The 18,731-nt window shown below is 41.3% G+C and overlaps 1 protein-coding gene across 2 annotated transcripts in view; it reads left to right on the top strand.

Moving 5' to 3' along the window:
• LOC115592286 (probable flavin-containing monoamine oxidase A) overlaps window positions 1-15,828 on the top strand; it is a 51,873-nt gene extending 36,045 nt beyond the window's left edge. The window contains exons 10-13 of one of the 2 annotated variants that reach the window (XR_003986105.1): window positions 1,382-1,468; window positions 3,912-4,012; window positions 4,271-4,522; window positions 15,243-15,378. Coding sequence is in view for 1 of the 2 variants with exons in the window: in XM_030434888.1 (XP_030290748.1) it covers window positions 1,382-1,468; window positions 3,912-4,012; window positions 15,243-15,579 (525 nt within the window). In the remaining variant the exon portion in view is untranslated. Of the gene's footprint in view, window positions 1-1,381; window positions 1,469-3,911; window positions 4,013-4,270; window positions 4,523-15,242 lie in introns of both variants that reach the window. The other variant, XM_030434888.1, reaches the window with a different exon arrangement.
• Window positions 15,829-18,731: the final 2,903 nt, after the last annotated feature.

The raw sequence follows: 18,731 nt of genomic DNA, 5'->3' as shown, positions 1-18,731 counted from the left end.
ACAGAACGGGACCGAACTGCCAGCAAAATCCCGGTCCAGCTTGCGCAGCTGCAGGTATAACTTTGCTTGTTTCTTAAGGTGGGCTTTGCAGTGATTGGCTCTGGTGCGCACGTGACTGTGGTGGCTCCGGTGGACAATGCTCGCAAATTTGTAAAGCATTTATGAAATAATTTATTAACAGTATCATTGTAGTCCAAACAAATGCGAAATCGCACACCATTGAAACACGCAGCAGCCATGTTGTAAGTCTCAGGTCAGTCTAATCCTGATCCGCAGAGATATTTGACGAACACACACACACACACACACACACACACACAGACAGACAGACAGACAGACAGACAGAGATTCCGTGCTTTTATAGAGAGATATTATATTAAAGAATTGACACAATATACTACCTTGTGCTATTGACAGATGCAATCCTCTTGTTCTCCCATACAGACCTTTCGCACACTCTGCTCATATCTCTTTCTTCCCTTTTGACCTTACTTTCCCCCTGTGTTGACATTTTCATTTAGTCCCGATGCCCACCTTTTACCTGAAAAATAAATATTTAAATCCGTCCCCGTCTCTCTTGTTGTTTTGGCATTTTGGTCATTAGGCGACTTGCTACCAAAGCTTGAGAGTAGCTGTCTCCCTGCTGTGTCGTGCGGCACAGGGTTGTAAATAATTAACCCCCACTTGCTACTTCACTGCTACACGAAGGAAAACGGCGTTAGTGTAATTGCAACACTGGTGTCCACTGGCCTCACATACACTGTTTATGCAGTTTGAATAGGTTTCACTTGATAATATTAAGTTAAGTTTCTTTTTAGTTTTTTCATATTTGTCTCTTGTTGGACTTTTGGTTCATTGTCTTGTTTTTGTTTGTTGCACTGGCAGAATTATATGCTAAAGGGCATCTTTTTGCTATGTAATTTCACACGATTTTCGGCTGACACTACTGGCAGCCCTGCAGCAAATTAACTATGAGGTTGGTTTTTTTTGTTTTTTTTGTTTAAATTCCTCAAGCGAAAGCAATTTGGCACCATGCGTCAGTTCCCTCTTTGTCCTTCTGTGTATGAGTGTATTAAGAGACTATGAGTCTCGGCTCCAAATTATTGCACACGGATGTGCTCGGAGCAAAGGTACAGTGGCATGCAGATGAGGAATCTTAGATAATTCGAAATCATCTGTCAGCGTGTTTTATCGTGATCTGTCCTGTTGGTCCTCAGGCCTCCGCTGCTCTGTACATAACTCACTGTATGAACTAATACAACCAGGAACATGTGCTGACCATGCTTGAGTTATTCAGTTGGACTCCTGCTGCCTGTGTCCGGCTTTCTAGAATATGCATTCATATTTCAGCAGCTTGCTGTAATAGTTCTTTGGTTTGCAGGGTGGAGAGAGAACGAACGCTGTTGTTTCCAGTCTGGTCAAATACCTCGGTCCTGAGGCCGCATCTTTTATCCACTACGAAGAGAAGGTAAGTTGCTCAGTGGCAGATATCTTATGTTAAAAAATGTATATGTTTCGTTTTGAAAGAGAATTTATGTTCAAATGTTTACCCTGAATTAAAGAGATGAAAGCTACTTTGTATTGACGAAAACTGAAACTTAAACTGATTTTTTTTTAAACTGCATTATTTCCAGAGAAGTTCCATAAAAATGCTGAAAAAACTCCTTATCTCACAATGTAAAAGAAAGTTAAAACAAACATTTCCAGATCAGTCCCTTTTTCTGCATCTGCAGTAAAAGTTAACATGGTCTATTCTGGGCCGGGACCCATCCTCCATCCATGTTTCTTGGATGTCTGTTGAGTAGTTCTTTTGGAGACAGTTTCTTTCAGTGCAACTTCATTTCTTAGAATGAAGCAATGTTTTCATGTCAAAAAATACAAATGGAAGAGATCGTTAAAAGTCCATGGAAGGTGGGTTTAAAGACCTTCTGAAGGATGGCAGTGCAAAGTACTTCCAAAACGCCTACGCACATCCATTATGGACAACTACAGGGAACGAACATGGTACATGGAGTAGATATCCTTCTTGGTAAATATTGTGCCACCAACATCCAGAATTACTTAGGTACATTACATGATGTGCAGCCTACTTCATTAGACTGTGAAAGAGTACATTAGTCATGCAGATTTATGATTTTTGTCCCTCGACTGCTTTTTCCCTACTTTTGAACGGCAGTATGGAAAGTTGCCCTGAGGTAACTGGAGGCAGGAACGTTGAGGGAGACATCACGACTGTACTTTTGGAGACTCAACGGGAACATGCAATTATAGAATACAATAACAACAGCCATTAAGAACTCTGAGAGGACAAAAAAAAAAAAGAAAAGGTATATTTGGCCTGGTTTTATGGTAGCCCAGTGAGAGTTTCATGATATTTTATACAATTTACTGTTGATTTAAAATAAGAGACACACTGAAAAACCAACTGTACTACTTTCCACATGACAAGCCAAAGAGTCTTAATTCTACTAATCTGCATCTATATTTCAGAACCTACTCAAACAGTTTAAATAGGTCCAATATTTTGTGCGTATATTTTTAGAATCAAGTAATGCAGTCCAAATGATACTATATGAGAATGGGATGATATTACTTCAAGTGACTTAAAGGAGTCATCACCCGGAAATCGCAGTTTCTCTCGTTAAATCATGCATATTGGTGTTAGACCTCTGTTGAAACTTGCCTGAAAAGCTGGAGTTTGAAAGTGGCTTATTTTTTTCGCTTTGGCTCTTTTTCCGAACAGAAATAGCGCACAGTAGTGCGCGTTCCTAAAGCACGAGATTTTGACTCTGCTCCTGTGGTGACGTTACCACAGGAGGCTACCTGCATATTAAGCATCGGCTCACAGCCGTCTTCAGCCAGACTTTCTGAGTGAGCACGCCGAATCTGCTTATTTCTCTGTCATTTTCACGCCATACATCGTCACCGCCAGCATTAAAACTCAGGTCTTAAATGAAACACGAGTGTGAAAAGTAAGACGGAAAAAAAAAGAATTTACCATTCAGAGGCGTCCTGCTGTAAACGTGTCTCTTCCACTGTCTCTGCCTCTTCACTCTCCCGTTCGGTTTCCGACTCTGGCTCGTACATAAATGCCTGAATTCCGTAAGGTTCGTCATTTAGTGTGTGCGCCATGACAGCGGGCTGTTTATGTTTTGGAGTCTGTGTGTGCATGCAGGCTCGCCCCCCATTCCGGCTCTGTCCTTCCTGCGGCCAATCAACGCGCGCCTCATTACATATTAATACAATGCACATCCGGACCGGTCAAAACCTCGCTCATAATCTTGCGTGAGAAAGTCGCGGTATGAAAAAGTGTCAGAACAAGCTCTATGCTTGATTTTTTTAAAAAAAAAATTTTCTAATAAGTTTTAAGAATTGATCCAAAGCGATCCAAGAGGGACTGGATATGTAAAAAAACCAGGTGATGACTCCTTTAACACCATCAACAGTGAACAATGAGCTTCATCATACATTCATAAAAGATGTCATGATTAACAAGCCACCATGAAAACTAAAGTCTGGTTTTGGTAAAAATGATGATGATTGACAGGTCGCTACCAATGCAAGTCCTTGGGTTCTCGGTCAGAGCCAATCAGAATATCTTCCGCAGCTCCTAATTTGTGTCAAAATATAAATATATCACTTTTGTATAAAAAATAAAACAAGATCAGTTGTACAGTTGTAATGCAAAACTAAAGGCTATGAAATGATGAAGACTTTGAATAAAAAATAAGACTTAAAAAACCCCCTTGACTACTGTATACGTTTTCACGAATTGTGCTTAAAAATGTTAATTACACTGTGTTATACTTGGGGAGCGCTATCAAGGGTCATTTTGTGAAACAAAGCCCTGCTTTTTTACTGCGCCATGAAGTACTACAATATTGATATCAATTAACTATTCTACTGTGCAGGACTGGGCTAAGGAGGACTACAGCGGGGGATGCCCCGTTAATGTCATGGCACCAGGCATGCTGACGTATTACCACCCTAGCCTGAGGAAGCCCTGTGGCAGGTAATCACCCCAGTGATAACAAATACACCAGAGCATCACACCTTTTCTTTGCCCCATAGTCGCCCCTCCCCTCTGCTGTTATGTGGAGGTATGTAGTGGAGATAACCAACATGACACTTTCTTAATCTTCTAAATAAATCTTTTCAAGAGCTACATTGAGTGTTCATAGTTCAGTAAATAGTATCATTGTACTTAAGATGACAGTATGAGAGATACTGACGGTGGCTGCTGAATGTTCCCGCTATTTTTACACCACAGAAACCATATCTGCACTTCAACCTGCCGACTAGGTATTACTCACCAGCAGCCAGTGCCTACAGATCATTGACATGAGTCGTGGGAGTGATTATGCCTTCACTGATACACATTAGTCCAGTTCTAAAGAAATGGCTGGAGGTCGTCAGGAGAGGCATTCTCATAGGACAACGTTCTATAATCCATTTCTAATGGCCTGTTCGGAGATGCACAAAGCTGAACGAAGGAGAGCGAGAGTCGGGGAGGGGGATCCAGGTAATGTATTTCCGTAATGACATTAAGTCCTTGGGGAGCAGAGGAAGCTCATTACATAACCTAACTCAAACAGCAGCATGAGGCGGTAGCCCTTTTCCACACTCCTACCCCATATAGAAAATGGATACTCAAGGACATGCTATGACCTTGACACAAATCCAGCACATGTAATGAACATAAGTCCATGCTTGGTTGACTTAAATGCTGCAGGTGCTTCCACCACACTTTGACAGCGCAACAGATTCCAGTCTTGTCTGGTGGATTACGGGCTTTTTTTCTTGGGATGGCATAAATCTAAATACTGACTAATACTAAAACAGTCTCAGGTTTGTGGTTTTCGAGTAATTATGCTAGCTGGATAGCATGCCTGAGTGGTCAGTATGTGAGATTTTTACAGAGCGGCCCTCCCTGCTGTATTCTTGATGAGTATATGGAAAGAAAAGGTGCTAGAACTGATGAAAGTGACCTCTGCAGGTTCATGCCTTACTAAATTAACAGCTTGAAAATGCATGGAGCATAAACACTGCAGCAACAAGAGTTGTTTAGTAGGATGGCTAACTTTTTCACAACAAAATAATTGGTTTGTACTTCTCATGTTGTTGGGCCCAGAGAAGGAGTAGTTCATTCAACCTATGATACACTGAGAAAAACTGAATACATCTGAAATCCTGTCATTTTTAAATCCAGTGGCTAATAATATCAGATGTTTCAGCTTTACTATGTTAGAAATTGGTGCTAAGAATAATAAAGAGCAATGGCTAACTAGTGTAACGCCACTCTATAATTTCAAGTGCAGCTCTCCATCAGAGCTCTGCAGGCTCAGTAGTCAATCTCTGTGAGTCCGCACACTGACGATGGCATCCGTTCAGCCATTTCAGGATTAGCCTGTCCGTACTTCACCACCCTCAGCAACAACACGATTCCTCACCCTGAAATGCCAGAATGACTCTTTGCCTAGTCTCATTTGTGCACAAAGAAAGAGAGTGACAACAACAATTATTCTTGTTTACAAAGGCCTTGTGCAGTGTTGGGCAAGTTACTCCAAACACATAATGCATTATTTATTACTTGTTACTGTCATTTCAAAGTAATTTGTTACAATATTACTGTCTTTGAATTCTAAGGCATTACACTAGTATTGCATGACTTTTAAGCTAGAGGTCCAAATGCAATAAACAAACATTAGCTAAAGGGTCTTAAAATCGTTTCCACCGACACTGAAAACAACAGTTTTTGAAAGGGCTGGCTATGCTGAACATGAATTGCAATGTTGAAATTGAAACATTTGGGGTGCACGACCTGTGTCAGTCCCATGAAAAGATTTACATTGAAAAATCAATATGTGTCAAAACTTTTTGTGTGTCAACACCCTGGTCTCTATTAATATAAGGGAAAGGATTTTCTAAAAGCTTATGTCCTCTAGATGTGATTAAGCATGCATGATGCATGTACATGTCCCACCTTCCTCTATATATCAGGGACAGAACATATTCCAATAATGCATCTACACTGTATTGAAAGTTAATGAAACACACACACTGATTTTCAGTGTAGCCTAAATCTGTTCATGGGTCAGAAACCAGCCGTGCATCCCAAAATGTTTGATGTTAACGCTAAAATTCAGTATTGGCAGACCTTTCAAAAACAGTTGGTTTCGTGTGTGTGTGTGTGTGTGTGTGTGTGTGTGTGTGTTTTGGGGGGGAGCCTTTATTGTAAGGCCTATTAGCTAATGTTTATTGTGTTAAACAGAAGTTTTTGTATGTTTTATCTGGATACAGACTGACATGAAACAGATTGACATTATGTCGCTATATTTATATTATAATCAGTAGCCCAGCAGCACTAAACTGTTGAGGCAATGATAGCTTACCTTGTCGTTGCTAACCTGGACGGGGATCTTGCTCACAATTTCTATAAAAGATGGAGAATCCACTGTTGAAAAAGGCAGCATATCTTCGACAACATACTCACCACCAGTCTCCTCACTTCTCGAGGTTCAAGCATCGCAGAACAGGAGAATTTTTTCTCAGCTCTCATCCCTAGTTTGCTTTCTTTTGGTCACTAGCTTAATGTTAGTGTGGCACCGCTCTAGATGTTTCGTTAAATAACTTGTGCTATTTCGTGAGGTAGAGAGATCTTTTGGTTTTGCACACAAAGTGCACTTAACTATAATGTTCTTCACATCCTTGTCTCTGACGAACTAAAAAAATAAGCGTATGTCCATCTCACGAGTATAGGGTCCAACTTGTCTGCTGCTGCAGTCATCTTCTCCTCAATCAATAGTTCACTAGCACTAACAGGAAGTAAACATTTACGCAGATTTTTTCTCTCCTCTGCTTATCTCGCGGTGTTGGCGAATTTGTATAAAAACACACCACTTAATTGTCGGGTTTAAATTGCATTGTAACGCGTGTTACTGAGATTTGTACCGAGTAAAATATTACCCTTTTTTTTTGTGTGTAATGCCTTACATTAATGCGTCACAGCGAAAAGTCCTGCATTACTTTTAGTAACGCGTTACTCCCAACACTGGCCTTGAGTATGCGCATGAAAAAAATTTCTGCATGCTGAATAACATACTCCTTCTGCCTTAGCATAAGGTCAAGCATAGTACCCCTCATACTAAAATATCACAATTGGGCAGCAAAACATGTACAAGTAATTAAGGCCCATTGTCTATTCAAGTCCCAGTTCCTGCAGCACTCCATTTTGCTCCTGTCTCTTTTTCTCCTCCTCAATGTTTGATTAAATATTTTTTACGAGGTCCACTTGAACGAAACATGGCATCCCCATCAACGCACATGTCTTTTAAGGAGCAAGCCTAATTGGACCATTAAGTCCTTCTGAAGGTTTTCGTGAATACTACATTGAATTTTGTTTGTCGAAACTGAATACGTTTCGGTTTTCAGTTAAACAATGGAAATTATGAGCCCTTATTTAGAGCCACTTCTACTGTGTATGTATGTATGTATATATATATATATATATATATATATATATATATATATATATATATATATAAATAATATCGCCACAAGAACTGCTTTGAAAGCGAAAACTCCATCACCCCACAACTTTGAGAAGGAATGCGGTCTGTTTTAGCCTCACTGCCTTGCAGGACACTAACATTACAGCTTTTTAACAGTCTGTGTATTTTAGCAAGCTAAATGCAGGGTGTTAATCAAAGTTACATGCAGTCAACAAGGATATGAATTCCTGCAGTTTGACCATTTTTTTTGTACCTACAGGAAACACATGCACATACTGGTAAGCCTCCCTAGGCAAAACAGAGCTGAGCTAGAGCTGCAGAAACGTTATTGATAAAAAAAAGTGATACGAAAAAAACAGTTATTGTCATAAAAGTTACTGCTCATAATTTAGTTGGCTCCAATAAGCCTCAACAATCACACATTGGTCCAACGTCGCACAAGACTTGGAGTTGCCACATTAGCGAGCAACATGCTACAACATACAATAGATCAATTTGTAGCCACAGAAGTGCTGCACGGATCTCCCTCACTCATTGGCAGGACTGCTTACTGCCGACACATACAGTGTGATTGTGCTATGTCAACACAAAGGCCAAAAGCAAAGCATCTGTTTATACAAGGACAATCCAATTAAATGAATTTGAGATGGAAAAGTAAGCAAGACGCAAACAGTGAGATTCCCCTGGTGCCAACTGACAAGTTGTTGAAAGAACAAGTCTCACTTGTCTTCCAATATAACTCAGAGGGGGAAAGCGCCTCCATCATTATTCTGCAAAAAAACACAGTCCTGCCAGCGCACAATAGCAACCTGAAAGCTGTGAGATCACACTATTGCTGACAGATGGAAATATTTTCTGATGTCTTTCAAGGGGAAACAATGCGGGCTAAACTTTCAGTTAAAACAACAAAGTCTGATAACTTATAATATTATACAATACAGTTTGTTTTTTTATTACAGTACAAGTTTCTTACATTTGAATATGCAAATGAAGAATTATCTAAACAGGTGGTCAGGTTAAAAATTCTTGTTTCATTTGCTGACATATTAGATTTGAAGGTTTTTACAGCGGACCTTTTTGGAAATCTCTTTTCAACACTTGTTATTTTTTTGGCAATTTTTGGGAAAAAAACGTTACAGAAATCATCCGATGAATGATTTATGAGCAAACCCCTCAGTAAGAACTTTTGGACTATACAGTAGATAATAATAAAACTGGACAGTTTGGTGTAGGTAAATGCTACTGAAGTGGAGATTTCTGGCTGAGACTATGAGACAAAACACATTTTGAGATAATGGCCTTACAAGGTATGGATTGAAAAGTGTCATACCTTTTTAGACAGAAAGTCAGAGCGAAAAATGTATCTTATAGATATCAGCATGAAACCTACAGTGGTTATTACTTGCGATAAAGCAGACACATAGTATTGTGCTGATTTTCAAGTTCATAACTTTATTTGGGGTTACTGCTTGAATAATTAACATGCTTTAATACATCAGTTTTCTCATATAGTCCAGTGCAGAATCACTGTAGTCACCCTCTGACTGAAATGCTCTTTAGCTCCCATCTCTTTAAGGCCCCCCTTCTGAATGCCCAGTGTGCTCTGATTTTTCAGTTCAGACACGGCTGAGCCAGCACCGCTAACAATAACAACAGTATTAATTCTTACGTGCCGAACTAGCGGCAAGGCAAACATTATGCAAATGTGAGACATGCTGGCGTAGGGTGATATGTCACAATGTCACGGAATTAAAGGTGGGACTACTGACGAGGCGTTTCAGACACTTCAAGAGCGGTGTTCTATGCAAGCTTCTACAATCGCAAGAACTTATATAACAAACTGAAGTAAAGAAAAAAGAAGATAATAGGTTGTCTGTTTTCCGGTATGTCATGGTAAGATATACATATGAGCTATCTAATTAGATTTGTGTTAATTTTCGTACATATACAGAACAGAAATCTGAACTAAAGTCTGGATAAAAACATGTTATGAAGGCATAATAATGGCCCAAATTCGATTGGTCCATGACAAATTTTAATTGCAGTTTGTACCAAGACTCACACGTTGGGGAATTATACAATATTCCAAAATACACAAAGATTAGGCTGAGAACAAGTATGTGAATTGATTTTATGAATTGAAATGTGTGATTCTGCGGCGCTGAACACATAAGTATCTGCCAGTGATCCATACACCTACAGTATCCACCACACAGAAACTTATTGTCAGCGTAGTTCAGGGCAATATGATGAAAGATTATTGCATTAGGTCTCCCTGAGCGTACAAGTGACAAGACTGGACAATAAAAGCAGCTAGGAACCATCTGTAAGACAAGCAAGCAACGAATATTAGAACAGACCTTAATTCAGAACATCTGAAAGATGATGAAAGTGTCCATCTTTGTAATCCATTAGGTCGTGGAGAAATATAGGCACCCATAGTTATTTGGGCACTGAGTGTCAGATACACTTTATTATAGCAGGGACATGGATACAATGAAGTCCTTGTCTCTAAAGTATCAATTTTAATTCAATCTGTCAGACACTTTATGCAACACTTCATATTTCCATACACCGACATAAGGGATTTCATTTTATTTGACAACAAAAAACACCAGCTCATCCCAGAGAATGTTTTAGTCAGCGTGATAAAATGCTTGAGAAAGGTTAACGGTGGAATAGAAAGAAAGCGGTATTCATCCCCGAGTCTGTATTAGTGCTTAATGTGACAATGTGGATCAGTTTCTTTCTAAATCCATTTTGTTCATCTGCTTTTATGGTATCTGACTCAGCCCACTGGGAAATATGATTAAATTGAACACAGCAGAATGGTTTGTACACAGTGGAGGTCAAAAAATGATATCCCGCTGGCTCAGAGGGCTTCTTTGATCTTTATTCCCAAGTTTAGAGATTGGATTAATCTCATAATTGTGCATTTTCGGATTTGCCCAAGTTGGACCTCTATATTTGCATGCTTTACCCTTCTCAGTAATTTACGTAAAACAAAGAATAGCGTTAATTTTGACAGAGCACCACAGCAGTAGGTGATGTCAACTGATCGGTTTCCCGACTGTGCTCATTTTCAAGTCATAGTTTTATGTCTGGTTACTGCTAAAATAGGGGTTTCATGCTTTGACACTCAAAAAACACATCAGCTCAAACGCTCTGTTTTAGGGCCCCCTTCTTGAATGCCCATCTGCTCTGATTGGTCAGCTCACTCACGCCTGAACCAGCACAGCTCATCACATCTCTGTTCGGCAGTGTCGATGCCGCAGAATTAAAGGCGGGACTACTGATGAGGCATTTCAGGCACTTCAGGAGCGGTGTTTACTGTTGGCGAGGATGTTAACTTCGTTAATTTTTAAGATCTTTTACATTAGCCCCTATAACGCATGGAAGGGAACCGAAAAAAACAAAACAATGAAGCATTATTATGTCTCCTTTGACTCTTGCTTTATGAATCACCTATTCAAACATCTCCAATCAAGGCTCAATAAGACCATCAATTTATCAAGGTCTCGCTCTTCTTTTCAGAATGCTGCCATGCATGCCATTGTAAAGGCAAGGCTGATTGATTTCTCCACACACCATTTGAGCCTCACATGTCTCCTCGCTGTACATGCTGAATGCACTGCTCTATGTTCTCATTTGCATTTCTATATAGTACATCTCAGTGTTTGGGTATGTCGCCCACTGCCTCACAGCCGAACAAACCCCTTACAGAGCATCCTCAGACAAAAGAGTATACCCACGTGTTGCTGTAAATGGCCCTACATCCGGGGGAATGTCAGGTAACTTCAACAAAAGCAGCGAACTTATTTTTCAGCTGATATTTAGCTGTGACAGCACGTTGTTCTACTCCATGCGATGTGAACCGATGTCGACAGCGAACCTTGCATCACGGGCAGTAATTTATATGGTTTTTATGTCATCGCAAGATGGAGCGAGGAGTGGCATCGTTATTGTGCTTTTCCAGTGATCAACCCCTACACGGTTGAACGGGCTCAGTCTAATTTGCTGAGCGTGTAAGCATTTAAGTCGACCAAGACTTGTGAAAGGGCAAAACTTCAGGGAGCGAACCTTACCTGTCAACAGCTTGACTTCTGTAACAAAGAAGTCAAGTCTTCAGAATGTCTAAATCTTAGTGTTTATCACATTGAGGAGAACTGACAGGCTCTCAGAGGAAAGGCAGGCAGGTAGTATGTAAAACCAAACTTCAAGCTTGTTGACATGTTACCAAAAGGCATTCCAGTATGAGGTCTAAAAAGTCTCAGATATTCTGCTGATAAAGCCCCCCGTGGCATCTTGTAAGTAGGCTGGACTGAACAATCAGAACGCTTGTAAACATTTCTCATTGCAGCCATGGCACACACTGATCATCTGTGTTTTTCTAGTCACCCAATTTCTTGTGAGCACACTTGCTGGACGGTAAAATCCCTTTGAATTCATTGTCATGTCCTGCTTAACAACATCATCAGAGATGTGTGTGCGCGGAATCCAGAGCCAGTCTGTTTTGCTGTCAAGGCCTCTACCTCTGGTGCTGCTCAGATGACCTAGATGATGAAATTAATCATCGGGGATCCTGGCCAGATTAAAGGTGCCAAGGGGGAGCCCTTCTCTGCTCCTGATTGGTAGGACATGTGGGAGCTGGTTTTGTGGAGGAGCATTAAAACATGTTGATGCTGATGATTAAAGCGCGATGAGCTCGACGAGTAATCCGTCATATGTGTACACTGTCCTTTAAATGGCGAGTTAGTGAAACGTTTTGTGGCTCAGCAGCACGTACAGGCAGTGGTGGAAGTGGCGGTGAAGGGGAATGGTATAGATAATCACTAATCACTTATATTCACAGTTTTTCTTTCGATAATCAGGTTAATGCTATTTCACAAGTTGGTGGTGCTAGTCAAATTGATTATCCCCTTGTTTTTATTAATGACAGACTTGAAATGCAAAACCAAATGTTTTGTTTTCTCCCTTTTACGCTCGTCCTGGTAATTTCTGAAAAGCAGACGACTGAACAAAGGAGAGAGTAGTCTTTTCTTCATTTAAATATGTGCAATCGGACACCTCAACCATTAGCATGGAAGGCTCTGGCTGACAACGGGTAAAACGCCTCCTTGTGGTTTGGGTTTATACATGCACACGGCCTAAACTTAGAACCTCACCTGTAGTTCATACATCACCCCTCTTGACACAATAACCTTCTGTGGCACCAAGCCAAGGATAAGACAAGGGGCTGGTAACATAACAAAATAACTCCTTACCCATGTCCATATTGGAACAAATTGTCCCAAATAGCATTCCAGGCCCGACAGGCAATGTAAAGAACGTCCGTCGTTTAGATTGCCACAGTAGTATTTTCCTCGCTACACAGCTTCTCATTTTTCCCTGTCAGAGCTTTTATTATTCCCCATTTTAAGTGTCACATAATTTTCCTCGTCTTATTTTCCATAGCCATTTGCAATTTCATCTTCACAATTTAAGCTTTTCATCTCGAGCATATCCGCTTTCGCTTTTGCATTTCAAATTGTTTTACCGACTACTACTACCGATTACATTTTCTAATTAGCGTTTTTTTCTTTTTCAACTTCCTATTTCTTTTTAAGTTTAATGACAGCCTCATTATTCCTAGTTGCCTGGCGCGATAAAACTTTCCTTTAATTGATCTCTTTAAACTTTCTGTTTGGGCTTTTCATTATTATGACCACAAAGTATCTTCCATACAAACAAGGCTCTGAGCACTCTGAAACAGGCTCTCTGAATTTGTGAGAAGCCATTAATGACTAGAGCTGATAGCTCAATAATCTGATGGCCAGTAGTTACTTTTAATCACATGTTGGTATAGTTAACTAGGGAAACCAAATTTAACTGTGCATTCGTCTACCTGTATGTCCCTGATACACTCTTGCTAGACGTTTCCAACCCTTACACGCAAAAGACTTGATGCACTTGTGGCAATGAGCATTGGCCACATTGATTCTAGTCAAGTCAGACTTTAAAACGCATCGTCCTCGGAGCAGGGTCTCTGTGTCTGTCTGTGTGCAGGCTGGGAGAGCTGCTCAGACATCGCACGAATGAAAAGTTTATGAATAAGACAGATATCTCTACTGAATTGGGAGTAGCGAAAAAGTACATGAATATTTAAAATTTCTCCAATACTGAAAGCAGCAATCTATAAAAAAACATTGACTAGATTTTCAAAATCTGAGTTGGAATGCCATTCCCCATGCAGAATCACAAGCATCCAAAGACTGCAAATTGGAATGCCTATTTATAATTCCACCATTACACAATTACTAAATAACAGTCTTGAGGAAATTGCTACTGTCTGTGGATCACTTTAACCCCCCCCCCCCCCGGATCAGGGCCTCTCTATTATCTGAAGAGAATGAGTGAGTGAGTCCTTCAACTAACCTCAGAGGAAAACTGAAGAGCTTAACATAACCTAATCAAAGTGCCCATCCACTCAACTTCCATGCCATCACTTTTGATATCTATCAGTCGCTACAGGCCAGCCAGCTGTGGAGCAGGAGCTGGTCTCTGGTAGGCCGCTTTTGTTCCCACCTCTGTTTTCGCCGTCCTCGACAGGTAGAGCATCCCGTAGAAGGCTAAGATCTGGCTCGGCCCCATCTCATTAATCAGCCAGGGCTCAGGAACTGGCCAAAAGATCAGCCCCTCCATCTGTACACCAGACCAGTGGCTTTCCCTTTTTTTAATTTTTTTTTTTATCAACAGTGCAGGAAGAGCATTGAGATTTCTCCGCTTTTCACCACCTCGTGCAGTGTGGTATGGGGCCGGTGTCAGGATCAAGGGATGGGAAGGGTTTTATATCATTTTGTGCTTCATCTTGCAGACTCGCATTTGGTTTCCATCTCGTAGCCAGACAGGTTACAAGATCAACTACAAAAGCTCTTCACCACTCCTCTCACTTTTGCTTCTTTGGCAAATGGACTCTGGCTTTGAGGAAAGCAGCTAAGCCGCTGCTAAGGTGCCTCCATTTGGGGGTGGGTTGTGAGTGGTGTGTTTCCAAGATGCCACTGCTAGAAAGTCAGTAATGCGTCATGTGCAGCTCCGCAGCCATTGTCTTTAACCTCTCGGGGGGGCTGGTAGTTGGCAGCGGCAGCATCCACTGCCACATTTGATCTCACACAATCAAACCCACAATGCTACCATCTTGCCAATGACAAAGCCCCGCAGGCTGCATACTCCGGCTGACATTTAACTGTGACAGCAGCTTGTTCAACTCCACATGATTTGGACAGATGTTGACAACAAACCTGGGCACCGTGGGCAGTAAATGCATGAGGTTTATAAGACATCTTTGACTTTGCTGTCATTACAAGGAGAAGAAAAGTGGATTCGGAGTAGCATTGTTATTGTGTTTTTTTCCTAGTGATCAACCCCCTACACGGTTGAACAGGCTCAGCCTAATTTGCTGTGCATGTACTTGCAAATTTTAGTGCAAAGAGAAATGGAGCGTTGAAGCCAATGGAGACTCTTAAAGAGCAAAATGTTACCTGTATCAGTTCAACAGAGAGGAAATCTTACCACTCAACAGCTCCGAACATGTACTCTGCAAAGCTGATAATGCAAATTACTGTTAAATGACTATATAAAAATATATAAATGTGCAAAGCGGGAAATCATTACGCCAAAAGAGATTAAAATGAAATGCCTTTTTTTTTTTACTTTGTGTTTTGTGTATGGCTCACTGATTTTCTCAATTTACAGGATTCACTGGGCAGGCACGGAGACAGCCACCCAGTGGTGTGGGTACATGAGTGGCGCCGTGCAATCTGGTCAGCGAGTAGCTTTAGAAGTGCTTGCTGAACTCCGCCCAATGGCCCTGACCCAGGAGGAGCAGGACGCATTGCAGCAGAGGGAAAACGTCGAGGCCGAGCCGACTCTATCATCCAAACTCACGTCTACAAGCAAGGCTATGGTCATAGCCACACTGACGATCGGTGCTGCTCTGTTGCTGGGGCGGCATCAAAATGCATTGCTTAAGGTCAACACTTACCTGACGAATGTATTTACAACAGCCAGGCATAATATACTCCCATTGTAAGAGGAAACTGTGAAAACAGATGGATATTTCAGGTTTAGGGTTTTTGCTGGGGCTCCAGAGAACAAATTACATCCTCATATCTGATGTTTTTCTTTCTTTCCCCTTTTCTTTTCCTGGGCTTCGGACCACATAGAGCAAATTTATAACAAATTTATAAAGTTAGACTGAGCTAGATGAATTTAGATCATCTGTATCATAAATAAAAATATGTATATTCTAGTATTTAATATTAAACTTTGATCAACAATATTAGAGTGACTGTTTTTAATTTGTTGTTGGTGTATATTTATGATGGCATCATTATTTTATGGTGTATATCGTATGTGTTGCAAGAACAAATGTTGATAACATTCCAATTTCTGATTCTTTTAAAAACATGAGAGATGGGAACAATCTGATCCAGTATCAGCATCAGGTTCCAATCATAGTTACAGTTCACAGTCTTCTGAAAAACAGGAATGTGGTGACTTCTTAAACTGGGATTTACCTTTATTCACTTAAATTACAATGAACTCTTCAGCAAGGCATTAAGGATGATCATAGTGAGGTTACTTCAACCACAGGACCTACAGTTTGAGTGCGACTGTGTCTCGTCTTGTTCTTTTTCTCCCTATAATGCTTTTAAAATACTACGCTTTTTTGCAACTTATTATTTTTTGTCATTACAATATTGACATTTTCAGGTGACTCATTTCAGCATTTAGCTCTGACAATCCAGATACCTCCAATCTTTACTCGCAATGCACTTCATCTCTTGGTTCACATTCTTATGCCCATACAGTTTGTCTTCCAGGTTTTTGACCGTGTAGTTTATCATTCATTCAGTTTTATGATCTTTCAGACAATTAATTTCACATTTCTGCATTTACAACTATGATTTCAAACTCAAAGTTCAGCATTCGCACTGTTTGAGGGTGAGCCTCTGTAAAAGGATTGTTGGTTGAGGCAGCAGATAATGGACTATGATTCCGGTCAGAGAATCAAGGCACTTGGAGAGAGAGAGAGAGAGATTTGACTTCTTTGACCGGAATCATAGTCCATTATCTGCCGCCTCAACCAGCAAGCCTTTTACAAAGGCTCGCCCTCAAACAAATGGTCCTTCGAGCCGGTGGGCAACCCTCATTGTTTGCCGTTGAAGACATCAACGTTGAAGACGCCTAGAGGTGTACCTTCGGCAGTTACAACATCTGCACAGAAGTACGAGCAAGTGAAGAAGTTGGCGAAGCCCGACCATTTGTTTCAGAGGCTCATCGACGATTACCGGAAGTTCCGACTCGGTGCGAAGACGGCAGCCAAAGATAAAGAAAACTTCAGGCAGTCCGCAAGATACGCCCTGCGGTTTTGCCTCTATATGGCAGCTGGTATTCCGCCCAAGACGGTGTCGGCCGACATGAAATTCATCCTTCAGATGGACAAGTTGTGGTCGTGGCCACTCTACCTGCGGCAAAAGGGTTATGTTCCCACAACAGTCTGTAACATGATGACAAATGTCATCCAATTCGTCAAACACGTCCAGTGCTCCTTCCATGCAGAGAGCAAACCGAGCGACTTTCAGAAGATAACGTATGAACTGAAGCTGTTCCTGTCAAACGTCCATAAGAATGTGGTCATCCACCGACAGAAAGTTGCTAAAAAGAAGACAGATGATCAGCTGCATGTCAGCAATGAAGTAAAATTCATGAAGACCGCCAAAGAAAAAATCCCAGAACTTTTTCAACTCTTGCCCGATGACGGCAGTTATGGCAAGCAGGATTGCCAGCTGATGGGATATGTGATGGGTTATTTGAGTATCCTGACCGGTCACCGTGCCATCGTATTCACAAACATGACCAGGTGATGGGGGCTGACAGCTGGAGCAGTGGGACCAAGTACAGGATTCTGGTGGATGACCACAAAACCGCCAGATCTTTCGGACAGGCTGCAGTATGTCTGAACCGCACGGAATACGAGTGGGTCAAGAAGCTGGCATGCGGCGACTGCTGCCTCAATAAAGACGCAATCACGCACGTCTTCCACACCATTCTAGGCAGGGCGGTCAGGAAGCCAGCGCTTTTTCTACACAACGATCCGGAGCAGTGTCTCCACGCAGGCCAAGCGTCACCTTAGCGAGAAGGAGGCAGGTGGCAAGTGCCATGCGCCACGACCCAGCAACCGCTGACAAGTTTTATGTGGCGCTTCCCGACAAAGAAATGGGCTACGAAACCCGAAGACTCCGCCCCTCAAACAGGCTTTAGCCAAATCTGGCTTGAAGGACCATTTGTTTGAGGCCGAGCTCTGTAAAAGGATTGCTGGTTGAGGCGGCAGATAATGGACTATGATTCCGGTCAGAGAATCAAGGCACTTGGAGAGAGAGAGATTTGACTTCTTTAATGAAGTAGTTGGACTTTACGTAGCTGTACAACGTACGTCTTTGTGTCTGTGGGTGTGTGTGTGTGTGTGGTATATCCTCAAGAACGCACACATAACAAGGGAGAACACACAGAAAGTCCATGCAGCTTGGTCTGCTCACTGACTGGTCCGCTGCTCTTCCCTCCTCCCTCCCTCTGGTTATATACTGTAACTATATACGTAACCTATACTGCTTGTTTCTTAGTTTGCACCAGTAGAGGGTGCTGTTGGGCCCTGATTGGTAGGGCTTTCTCACACGCACTGTGTTTTTGCAGGAAATATTTCTTGAAGTTATTCTTCACCATCCTCCGTACATTTTTACAACTGCATACCTTTAACCAAATCTTCAGCTCTTTAGTGACATTAACACTTTTAACTTTAAGCATTTTCAGACAAAAGCTGCAAAATAATTTCATTAATATACATTTGAGCTTTAATACAATATCTCTGTGAACATTAATAATCAACTCAGTAAAATGATGTTTGTGTTTGATTCTGCTGATTTTGTTTCGTGTAACCGAGGTCTGTTTACTCTGACACTGACAGATGGAGCAAACTGTTTCAATGAAGAGGGATTGTAGTAGCAGCACTGGGGTGTCAGGTGTGACTGTTTATGCGGGGTCAGGTCTGAAGGGCAGTGCTGCTGTCAAGTAAGCATTCAGCGTCACATGGTGCGTGCTGGAGGACCATCTGTTTTGGGGTGGATGAAGAGTGCAGTGGTTAAAGGAAACAGTACAAAACTATTGACATAAAAATAATAAAAA

The sequence above is a fragment of the Sparus aurata genome, chromosome 12 (assembly GCF_900880675.1).
Source record: "Sparus aurata chromosome 12, fSpaAur1.1, whole genome shotgun sequence".
NCBI classification, from domain to species: Eukaryota; Metazoa; Chordata; class Actinopteri; order Spariformes; family Sparidae; genus Sparus; species Sparus aurata.
This window is presented reverse-complemented; position numbering and strand designations above follow the sequence as displayed.